This window comes from Saimiri boliviensis, chromosome 1 (assembly GCF_048565385.1).
Source record: "Saimiri boliviensis isolate mSaiBol1 chromosome 1, mSaiBol1.pri, whole genome shotgun sequence".
NCBI lineage: Eukaryota > Metazoa > Chordata > Mammalia > Primates > Cebidae > Saimiri > Saimiri boliviensis.
Window position 1 is genome coordinate 118863215 of NC_133449.1, and position 12373 is coordinate 118875587.

At 39.2% G+C, this 12373-nt stretch overlaps 1 protein-coding gene across 3 annotated transcripts in view; it reads right to left on the minus strand.

The window, feature by feature from the left end:
- RBL2 (RB transcriptional corepressor like 2) overlaps positions 1–12373 on the minus strand; it is a 57276-nt gene that overhangs the window by 11324 nt on the left and 33579 nt on the right. For all 3 annotated transcript variants that reach the window (XM_010347845.3, XM_010347846.3, XM_039475983.2), the window contains exons 12-20: positions 11721–11858; positions 10795–10959; positions 9244–9355; positions 5252–5521; positions 4778–5058; positions 4518–4694; positions 1738–1809; positions 974–1079; positions 177–382 (exon numbers count right to left, since the gene is read on the minus strand). In XM_010347845.3, coding sequence (XP_010346147.2) covers positions 177–382; positions 974–1079; positions 1738–1809; positions 4518–4694; positions 4778–5058; positions 5252–5521; positions 9244–9355; positions 10795–10959; positions 11721–11858 — 1527 coding nt within the window. The remainder of the gene's footprint in view (positions 1–176; positions 383–973; positions 1080–1737; positions 1810–4517; positions 4695–4777; positions 5059–5251; positions 5522–9243; positions 9356–10794; positions 10960–11720; positions 11859–12373) is intronic.

Here is a 12373-nt window from a genome sequence, read left to right on the forward strand (position 1 = left end):
TTTTACCATGTTGACCAAGCTGGTCTCAAACTCCTGACCTCAAGCGATCTGCCTGCCTTGGCCTCCCAAAGTGCTGGGATTACAGGCATGAGCCACTATATGGACCAGGTGAAATATAAATGATTCTTCAACACTCATGAGTGAAAGAAGTATGAAATAATCCCTGTCATACTTACTGCGTTTGCCTGTGAGTACTTCATGGCAAATGTTTTAATTTGTTTGATGTAGATGTTGTTGTAGAACTGAATGAGGTCTCCCCTCTCCTCTTCTTCCATGTCACTGTTGGCACCTGTGAGGCGAGTAGGTGTGGGAGGAGCACTGCTGGGCTGTGGAACTGGCAAGGTGCTGCTTGACCTCATGACTGGACTTGAGTCTCTACTGGCTGCAGCCAGGAAAACAAAGGGTGTTAATACAAAGGCTGCTAGTATAGATTGTTTTAATTTAAAAAAAATAAGTAGGAAAACAGTGAACAGCTACCTGAACTACTTGCTAATGACAGTGAATAGGCACTCTATTCTTCACACTAAGAAGCAAATATCAGCTAAGATATTAAGAGCTTTAACCCCATGCCATAACCATAGCAAGGGCTTTCTGTGTAGTGTCCCTCAATAAGTTACACCAAGTTTTCTAGAACCTACAACCTGTACTAAATGGTACAAACCAACAATTAGGGATTGTATATCCATAGCATGGCTCCAGTTGACATGTCAGACCTTTCTAGAACTCAGGCAAGCAGATTCCTCCCTGAAAGCTCTAATTCTCCCGGAGAAAAAAATGTTACACAATATGTGCCCCAAAGCTATGGAATGGAGTTTTTCCACCTAGAATTTGGTTTACTGCTCCATTAAACCCTTTGCCAATAAAACACTTTGTTTCTACCGTTATTTCATTTGGTAATGCTTAGTTACTTCTTCAAGCCCTAAAAAGTAAAAACTCCTAATTCTGTCTTACAGTTCACGAAGATCCCACTTACTTCTATCTTTGTTTAGTTCTGTTGGAGAATTCTGATGGCTTCTGCTATCACTGCTACCGGAATTTCTTCTTTTTCTTTTCCCTTTTATCAAAACGCTCCTATATACCTTTAGAGAGACAATGAGAAGGGGACGGAAACTAGTATTTGTTGAGCATGCCCTCAGTGATAGGACCTTGACATATGTTACTAGATTCTCACTATAACCTGTGTAGCAATAGTCCTCAGCAGAGGTTGAGAAACATAACTGTTAAACAGATCCAGGATTCAATCAGAGCCTGTCTAGCTTTACATGCCAAGTACTGCCTGCACTACCACACCACAGTAACAGCACCCAACCATAAAATCAAGTCATTCTAAGTCAGATACACAAATCTGGCTGATTTGCCTCTCAGAGATGAATGGTAGTAAAGGTAAAGTGGGTTTTAAATTTCCAGGCGACATTCTCTTGGTTAAACCTACAGTATGTTTACTAAACCAGAATGAAAGGTAACATGGAAACCAAATAACTTAATTCCTATCTATCTTGTGATTTTCTGAATTAAGAAGGCAATCAATTTTAACATTATTGCCTTTTGAGAAAAGAGAACTTAATCAACATGTGACATCAACAATAAAGAAGATTAAAGTAGATAGAAACTTCCCTTAAGTAGAGTCCCAGGTGTTTATCTTGGAAAAAGGGCCACCGAATCAACTATGGTTAATTTTTTGTTTTCAATCACAGACTTTTAAGCTTTATTTTCAGCCCTTAGAAAAAACGCAGTTACCTGGCTCCGGGCCTGTGGCTGAGTCCTATAACAACGCATAATGTTCTGGAAGGACCTATCTTCTTTCGTGACCTGGCAAAGAATAAGAATGCTCTGAGAGAGAGAGCAACTTCCACGATAACAGTGTGAGGAGCTCCGTGAAGCTGCTGCCCAGTGAAAGGGGTGAAAATTACATAAAAGCCATTTAAAGTCTCTGGAAATGGTCTTAAAGGCATATAACAAATGAAGAGACATTGATTCAAGAAAATCTATTAAAATTCAGTAAGAACACTGGGAGTCTATAGTATGTGAATCAAGACTTGGAGTAGAGGCCAGGTACGGTGGCTCACACCTGAAATCCCAGCAATTTTGGGAGGCTGAGACCGGTGAATCAGTTGATGTCAGGAGTTCAAGACCAACCTGGCCATCATGGTGAAACCCAGTCTCTACTAAAAATACAAAATTAGCTGGGCATGGTGGCATTTGCCTGTAATACCAGCTACTCGGGAGGCTGAGGCAGGAGAATCACTTGAACCTGGGAGACGGAGGTTACAGTGAGCTGAGATCAAGCCACTGCACTCCAACCTGGACAATAGAGCAAGACTCTGTCTCAGAAAAAAAAAAAAAAAAAAAAAAAAAAAAAGATGGAGTAGAAAAGTACAGTAACTGAAATGAGAAATTCACTAGAAGCTAGGGAAAACAGATTTGAGCTAGCAAAAAAAAAAAGATTAACAAACATGAAGAAAGAGATTACATGATCTGTGGAACAGAGAGAAAGAAGAAAAATAAACAGCCTCAGATAAATGTGGCACACCAGTAAGGAAATCAACATATGTTAATGGGAGAACCAGGAGAGGAGAGAAGCAGGAAAAAAATGTTCAAAGAAATATTGAAAACTTCCAAAATCTGTTTTTTAAAAATTATATATCCAGGACATTCAATGACTTCCAAGTCTGATAAACTCATCCATACCTAGATATAGCATAGTAAAAATGCTCAAAGCCAAAGAAAGACAAAATGTTAAAAGCATAAAGAGAAAACAACTTTTCATTTACAGGGCAACCCTAATAAAATGTAACTTCTAATCAGAAACTATAGAGGTCAAGAAGCAGTGGGATTAGTGACACATGGCTATCAAAAAAAAAAAGCAGTGGGATAACATTCTAAGTGATGAAAGAAAAAAATTTAATAATCCAGTATTAAAAGGTTACCCAGGATTTTTATCTGTAAAGTATCAATATTCAAAATTTTTATTCAAGTTATCTTTCAGAAATGAAGGTGAAATAAATGTACGCTCAGATAAACAAAAACAGAATTTGGTGCTAGCAAACACCTTACAAGAAATACTACCCAAAATTCTTCAAAAGCAAATGCCCCTGGACAGTAATATACATGAAGAAAGCCAAGAGCACTGGTAAAGATAATTCTCTAATCATAAATACAGTATAAATGCGTATTTCTAGCCGGGCGCGGTGGCTCAAGCCTGTAATCCCAGCACTTTGGGAGGCTGAGGCGGGTGGATCACGAGGTCGAGAGATCGAGACCATCCTGGTCAACATGGTGAAACCCCGTCTCTACTAAAAATACAAAAAAAACACTAGCTGGGCGTGGTGGCGCGTGCCTGTAATCCCAGCTACTTAGGAGGCTGAGGCAGGAGAATTGCCTGAGCCCAGGAGGCGGAGGTTGCAGTGAGCCGAGATCGCGCCATTGCACTCCAGCCTGGGTAACAAGAGCGAAACTCCGTCTCAAAAAAAAAAAAAAAAAGAAAAAGAAAAAAAAAAAAATAAATGCGTATTTCTTCTCCTTTAACTGATTAATAAAGCAACTGTGTAAAATTATATATAATGTATTATACCTATAACATACAAATATGTAATATATTTCCTAAAAACAGTACAAAGGAGATAGGTAGGAGCAAAGCCATACTGGGCAAAGGAAATTACTCCAAAAGGCAACTCACATACACAGGAATGAATTAGAGAAGTAGAAACAGGCTGGATGTGGTGGCTTATGCCTATAATCCCAACATTTTGGGAGGCTGAGGCAACTGAACTGCTTGAGGCCAGGAGTTCAAGACCAGCCTGGGCAACATGGTGAAACCCCATCTCTACTAAAAATACAAAAATTAGCCAGGCGTGGTGGCACGCACCTGTAACCCCAGCTACTCAGGAGGCTGAGACAGTAGAATCACTTGAACCTAGGAGGCGGAGGTTGGAGTGAGCTGAGATGCACCATTGCACTCTAGTTTGGCTGACAAGAGTGAAACGCCGTCTCAAAAAAAAAAATTAATTTTTTATTAGGTGAATTTTACCTCAATAAGTTATTTAAGCAAAGTAAGATAGTTAAGTGTTAATGAGAAAATGAAGAAACTACAATATTTATTATACTGCTTGTGTAAGTGTAAAATGGTATAGTACTTTGGAAAACAGTCAATTCCCTAAATGGTTAAAACATAGTGTATGACCCAGCAATCCATTCCTAGATAAGAATGAAATGAAAATGAAAACACGTCTACACAAAAACCCAAACACAAAGGCTGATAGCAGTATTATGCATATAGTCAAAAGTAGAAACAACTAAAGCATACATTAGCTAATAAATGGATAAAAATACTTTCATATAACTATACAATGGAGTATGTTCTAAAATTGTGAGTACTGCACATGTCTGAATATACTAAGACCCATTTCACTGTGCATTTTAAATAGATGAATTATATAGCATATAAACTGTATCTCAATAAAGTGGTTAAAAAATGTTCTCAGTAATGAACTGCCTTTGCAGGTCCAAATGGTACTCACCTTTGCCATCACATAAATGGCACACATTAATAATTGGTCCAGATGTCTGTCCATCATAAGTTCAGGACACTGAATTATGGAGAATTCAAAGCAGGTCCAGATTTTTTTCCTCAGTTCATCTGAAATATCTAGTTTGGCACAGAGATCCCGAAGGCGTACACCTGCTAAATGGTATACCTAGGACAGAAACAAAAACATTTCAAACTTTAACACTTATATTTCCCAAGCTCATGCTCTGGTAAGGTTACGTGAAAAATTACCTTTCTAAAGAAAAGCGATAATGAGCTGGTTTTCCTGGGTCTATTACTGCTGCTGCTTACTGACTGGCCTTGCTTCTGCTGTTGGCCACCTGGGGAAATCTGTTGAATGGCCACTTGACCAGGGACTTGTAAAGTTGTTCCTGTCACCTGTTGAGAGCTCAGACTTCCAGCCAGGGCCTGAGCACTGAGGGGCTGGATGGAGCCTGTCACAGCTTGTGCCTGCCCCCCAACATTGACTTGGACTGGGTAGAATGTTATCCCTCCATTTTCATTGGCAATACCTAGTTTGTGACAGAAAAAAAGCTTGAAGAAAATGTTAATAAGGGGTTCTCCAGGCAGAGGTTTACAATTTCTCCTCTCCCAACCCCCTCCCAATCATTCCTCTGTCCCGTATGTCACTCTAGCCAAACCTTGGGTAACTTTTCAATACATGCCACAGAGAAGGAACTCAGTATCCAACTCTGCCTTCCTTACCTTGCACAGGAATGGTTACTGTTTGCCCATTGTTGGCTGTGACAGTGGCGGTCGCCATGGTGACCAAAGTTTGTCCAGGAACTGGTGTAACAGAAACAGGCTCCCCAGATACATTCTGCACAGGCATAGCATTGACTATCGGCTGTGGGGGCATGCGCCCAGGTGTCCCTCCATCAGAGGGGCTATCATTCTCAACAAATAGCCGCCTTCTGGTAGTGCTGGCTGGTGGGGAGCTGTACCTATCGTATAATGTGGTTGGAGATGTTATGCCTAGGGTCAAAACAAATCAAACAAAGGAGACTCAGATCTGACTTCCATCCAAGCTGTTATGTTCAAAAATTACTACAGTGTTTAAAATACTTCATAATTCAAAAAGCAAACAAGAATTACAGAAGTCATATCTTACCTACATTCCACTAATGAAAATTAATTAGTGAATTTTCAAGAGCAGAATTTTAAAATGGATTTTTTTGTCTTGCAGTGTACCTTTCTCCACTCCCCTTTTCCCTAATCAGACTTGACTCTGTCTTCCACTACTATAGAACCTTCATGATTTAGGAGCAATTTAAGGCATTACCCTATTTTTCTGTATTACATTTTTCTGTAATAGATGTGACTTTACTACAGAGCCACTACTTGACATGATTGGTAGCATGTCATCTAGGAGCATTCCCCCACCAGTTTTATCAATTTTGATCTTTGTGTTTTTCCACATATAAAATATTATTAAAACTCATTTTTTTTTTTTGAGACGGAGTTTCGCTTTTGTTACCCAGGCTGGAGGGCAATAGTGCGATCTCGGCTCACTGCAACCTCCGCCTCCTGGGTTAAGGCAATTCTCCTGCCTCAGCCTCCCGAGAAGCTGGGATTACAGGCACGCACCACCACGCCCGGCTAATTTTTTGTATTTTTAGTAGCGACGGGGTTTCACCATGTTGACCAGGATGGTCTTGATCTCTTGACCTTGTGATCCACCCGCCTCGGCCTCCCAAAGTGCTGGGATTACAGGCGTGAGCCACCGCACCCAGCCAAAACTCAATATTCTTAAGCAAGGTGGACATGCATGACTTATGACTTGGATTCAATTAAGCATAGTTTATTTTTTAATCAGTTTTTTATAAACAAGGTGGACATGCGTGATTTGGATTCAATTAAGCATAGTTTATTTTTTAAAAGTTTATATATCATAAATTTTATCCACTTAAATTGTACAATTGAATGGTTTGAGGTAAATCATTTTTATTTTTATTTTTATTTTTTGAGACATAGAGTCTTACTCTGTCGCCCAGGCTAGAGTGCAGTGGTATGACCTCGGCTCACTACAACCTCTGCCTCCTGGGTTCAAGTGATTCATGTGCCTCAGCCTCCTGAATGACTGAGATTACAGGTGTATGCCACCATGCATGGCTAATTTTTGTATTTTTAGTAGAGATGGGGTTTCACCATGTTAGCCAGGCTGGTCTCGAACTCCTGACCTCAGGTGATCTGCCCACCTTGGCCTCCCAAAGTGCTGGTATTACAAGCTAGTTTTTTAACATTGTGGTAAAATATATATATAAAACCTACCATTTCAACCAATTTTTAAGTGTACGATTCAGTGGTATCAAGCACATTTACAATATGGCACAACAGTCACCACTATTTGTAAAACTTCTTCATTACCTGAACAGCCCATTATGGCTTAGTCTGTTTTTAAGTATTCACACCAATGTCTGAATTTTTGAGAAGCATTCCTTCCCTCTTCTGTGTCCACCTCTAAAAGCTGTGCATCCGTTGTTTTTAAATTGTAAAATACATGTAGGAAGTTCGTAAGAAGTATTGATAGGAGTAAATCCTAATAAACTGCGGTTTAACATTTCTATTTCCAGATGACACAAAAGTAAATTAAGTTACTAGATTTGTATTTGGTACAAAGCTGCAGAATCAGAAAGAATACATTATCATTTTTGTATAAAATATCAAGAGATCTCAGGAAAACTGAGAAGTGATAAGTGCAAAGAAAATAAAGTTTAAAGTTAAGTCCTCTTAATCTGCAGATAAGGGAAGGGAAAATTTTACAAAAATAGACTGAGAAAAACCAGCTGTCAGATCTTTCAAAAATGAGGACTTTTCATATGGATCATCCATGTGTATTAAGTATACACTGACTTAGAGTGATTTTTTTTTTTTGTACAGATAGCATCTTGATATGTTGCCCAGGAAGGTCTTGAACTCCTGGGTTCAAGCGATCCTCCCTGCTAGGTCTCCCACAGTGCTCAGGTTACAGGCATGAGCTACCATGCCCATCCTAGAGTGATTCCTGACTTTATTTATTTAGAGACAGAGTCTCACTCTGTCGCCCAGGCTCAAGCACAGTGGCCTGATATCAGCTCACCACAACCTCCACCTCCCAAGTTCAAACTATTCTCCTGCCTCAGCCTCCCAAGTAGCTGGGATTACACGTGCCCACCACCATGCCTGGCTAATTTTTTTTGTATTTTTAGTACAGACAAAGTTTCACCATGTCAGCCAAGCTGGTCTCAAACTCCTGACTTCAGGTGATCCACCTGCCTTGGCCTCTCAAAGTGCTGGGATTACAGGCATAAGCCACTGTGCCTGGCTGATTCCTGACTTTAAAACTGGTATTTCTTCTACAGCCAGCTCTTACCAATTATATTATAAAACTGATCTAGAAATAAGAATATTCTTTTAATTGCTTCCAAGGATTTAGAACTCTCTGGGATTTACTGAACTGCTCTTTAAAAGGTAGTTCTATCTCACATATGTAAACTTCAACCTTTCATGTTGCAGATCTTCCAAACAGCTGCCTAAAAAGTAAAAACCAGATGCACAGCAAAACTGCCCTTTTCTGTATTTCTTGGACCAGCACTAGTGTCACATTAACTAGGGTAGCACAGCTCAATAGACCAAGTGGAACATACTCAGGAGTCTTAACTCACTGGTTTGTCTATACCTAAATGGATCATGTAGCTCTGTCTTTAAGAAGGCATTTCTATTTCTCCTATTTTAAAATACGTATTTGCTGTAAAAATTTTACAGAATCACCAGGAATTCTATCAACCAACAATAATCTTAACAGTTTGGTTTTTCCATTTCCACCATTTTGTATGCTCATAGATAAACATATACTTTAAAAAATACATACACAGGCCGGGCGCGGTGGCTCAAGCCCGTAATCCCAGCATTTTGGGAGGCCGAGGCGGGTGGATCACGAGGTCGAGAGATCGAGACCAACCTGGTCAACATGGTGAAACCCCATCTCTACTAAAAATACAAAAAATTAGCTGGGCATGGTGGTGTGTGCCTGTAATCCCAGCTACTCAGGAGGCTGAGGCAGGAGAATTGCCTGAACCCAGGAGGCGGAGGTTGCGGTGAGCCGAGATCACGCCATTGCACTCCAGCCTGGGTAACAAGAGCGAAACTCCGTCTCAAAAAAAAAAAAAAAAAAAAAAAAAAGATACATACACAGCAGTCTGCTGGCTATGGTGACTCACATCTGTAATCCTAGCACTTTGGGAGGCCAAGGCAGGCAGATCATTTGAGGTCAGGAGTTCGAGGCCAGTCTGGCCAACATGGCAAAACCCCTTCTCTACTAAATATACAAAAATTAGCCAGGCGTGCTGGCGTGTGCCTGTAGTCCCAGCTACTCGGGAGGCTGAGGCATGAGAATCGCTTGAACCCAGCAGGTGGAGGTTGCAGTGCAGCTGAGACTGCACTACTACACTCTAGCCTGGGCGACAGAGTGAGACCCTGTCTCAAAAAATTAAATAAATAAATACAGCAGTCTATCCTTTTTAAAAGATGCCTGTTATGATTCATTTTCCTGTGTTCTTAATCTTTAAAGGCACTTCTTTCAAGTGATGCATGTGGCACAAAAATAGATGGAATATTTTCTTCTATATATAGCCTATTAACTTCACTTGTAGGATTAGATGAAATTTAAATTTCCAGATAGTAGGCCCCAAAATATTCCCCTAGTATTTTAAACTTACTCCTTCCAAGTCCTCCAGTATCAGCACGCACTTCAGTCACCCTTCTGGGAGTCAAAGGGGAGCCAGCAATGCAAATTTCATCTGCTCTTTCCAGGTTCTGAGGTGGCATGACCTATGAAGAATTGGTTACACAGAATGCCAATATCCAAAAAAAGCACTTTAATTAGAAATACAGTAGTAATCTAAGGCAAAAAAAAGTATCTTAACAATTATTCCATCTAAAGAAAATCAGTTGTCTTTCCCATTTTCACAATAAAGTTAAAAAAAAAAAGCTTTTGGCAGTCAAATTTTGAAAGCTGTAATTGGATACTAAATATGAGTCACCTTTCACTACTGATTTGGAGAGTATGACTATCAATCACTCTAAAGCAGGGTTCTCAAACCCTGGGCCACGGACCCTGTTAGGAACCTGGTCACATAGCAGGAGGTGAGTGGGAGGTGAGCGGCAGGCAAGTAAGCGAACAGCCACTCCCCATCGCTCACACTGCTGCCTGGGCTGGCCTACTGTCAGATTACTGGTGGCATTAGATTCTCATAGAAGTGCAAACCCTATTGTGAACTGCACATTTAAGTTCTGTGTATGATCTAGGTTGCACGCTCCTTATGAGAATCTAATGCCTGATGATCTGTCACTGTCTCCCACCACCCCGAGATGGGACTATCTAATTGAAGGAAAACAAGCTCAGGGCTCCACTGACTCTACGTTATGGTGAATTGCATAATTATTTTATCATATATTACCATGTAAAATAAAGTGTGCAATAAATGTAGTGCACTTGAATCATCCCATAATCTCCCCCACCCCCAACCCTGTCCATGGAAAAATTGTCTTCCATGAAACTAGTCCCTGGTGCCAAAAAGGTTGGAGACTGCTGCTCTAAGGGAGAGAAACTTGATAAGGAAATCAAGAAAGAACACTGAATTTTTACTCTGTCACCAAAATCTTAGGACAACCACAAATTATCTGACTCATTTCCTCTTTGACATGGGGTGAAGTGTGACAGGTCACCTACCTTACTTAAGGGCATATGTCTGCTGCCTAAACCCCTGAAGTTAGGCAGCAAGCCAAGGCCATGGTGGCCAGCCAAGGAGCAGGTGTCCCTGAGAACCCAAACATCTCAGAGACGATCTTAGAAACTACCAAGGAAAACAGTCCCATCGTGCACACACATAGTAGGCAAAGAGTCAGAAAATTAGCTTAAAAGTAGCTTAGTGATGAGAGGTGGTGCAGATCCCTAGAGCTGTCTTGCTGCAACCTAAGGGTACCCTGTAATAAGTCTTTTTTTTCCCCCACCACCTCTGCCTCCTCTGTATGTAAGTCATAATAAACACATCTACTTGCCAAGCTGGACTTGTCTGGGTGATTCGTTGGCCTCTTGGCACCTTCCCAATTTGGGAGTAAAGAGGGGCGTTACAGTACCAAGTTTTTCTCATAATAAGGTGTAATTGTAACATATTAAACCCAATTGACAACCTCCTATCCTCAAAAGGATTATTAATAGATTAGATATTTATGTATGTTTCTCATAAAAAGGTGTTATTTTCACAAACCTCTTCACATGTAGGAACTCTGTTTTCATTGTCTCTAATTTTCTCCCAGAGTGGAGACTCTGGTTTCCATGCCAAATGATCTAAGATTTGTTCTTCAATCTGATTAAGGTGTTTTACCACCTCTCTACAAAGGCCATCTTCTGCTCTAATGAATACTTCTATTACCTGAAATAAAAAGTGTTCTGGTTCATTGAATAATTATTAAATATTTTTAAATATTTAGAAAAGAAATTAGTCAAAAATTACAAGTTGAAATATTATTTTGAAACAGCTGACCTTCCTTTACTATCTTTGTAAATAATTATAGTTCAAACCATATGAATTATATAAAATTGTTTACATTGTGATGTATTTCAAAATTTGCTAATGAAAATACATGTCTTGTATACTGAGGCTGAAAAACATTACTCTTAAAATTTCATATCAAAATCTCTAAACATTTAATCTATGCCACTATAAAAATTAGTTAAGATAAACTCATGTGCTAAGTCAGTATCAAGAAAATAGTGCTTTAATTCTATGCCTCTGTAACACATGAAAGAGAACTTTTATTTTTTTTATGAAAGACATTTTCAATAGTATTTAATTTTCATAAAATAAAAAAGGCTGCTATACAAGATTAGCTAGTGACATGTGTGCTGCTTTTTTAAGCCTTCTCAGCTCATAAAAATTACAGTATTCTAAAAACTTTTATCAGATAAAGAGAGGAATCAAATAAAGCTTTTACCCAAAATAGATCTTTCATACAATATTAAAAGAATTTATATAGGTTTTAAGATTATGTTTCTTTTCTGCTTCACAAACAGAGATTAACTATGTAATTAAAAACACAATAAATGTACTTAGATGTTAACTTGAACTAAATGACTAACAGGAAGTTGGTCTCATCTACAATATCCCCTTTAGTGTCGTATTTTTTAAAATACCTTATAAAAATGATAAAGAGGCACATCAAATATTTCAGTAATAAATGGAAAATTCCCAGGAGGTTTATAAGAAAAAGTGACGACCTCAAGGCAGCAGGCCAAGAGAGATCTGTGGAATGCATCTTGTTCCAGAATACCCTATAAAATAAAGTTATTAGCATTTAGCAACATTAGCCTACTCTAAAAAGACATTTTATACCCAATGAACTTAAGTGAAAAAAACAAAGAAAGTCTAATTTTCTGAGTAAAAAGTATGTGCTTATTTTCTTACAAAGCCTTTCTTATTTATATAAATAAAGCCCATTTTTAGGAGAGAAAATATATTAAAGGACTGTATTAAGACTTTTTAAAACCTTACCTATATTATAAAATATATCTTAAAAGAGATCACATCTCTAACCAAAATACACATACTCCGATGCTTAGAAAAACAATAATAGGGAAAACTGTTTCAGAACAGTATTTACAGTAAGTGCCATAAAAAACAGAAAGCAGGGCTGGGCGTGGTGGTTCACACCTGTAATCCTAGCATTCTGGGAGGCTGAGGCAGGAAGATCACCTGAAGTCACGAGGCCAAGATCAGCCTGACCAACAAGGTGAAACCCCTTCTCTACTAAAAATACAAAATTAGGCCGGGCGCGGTGGCTCACGCC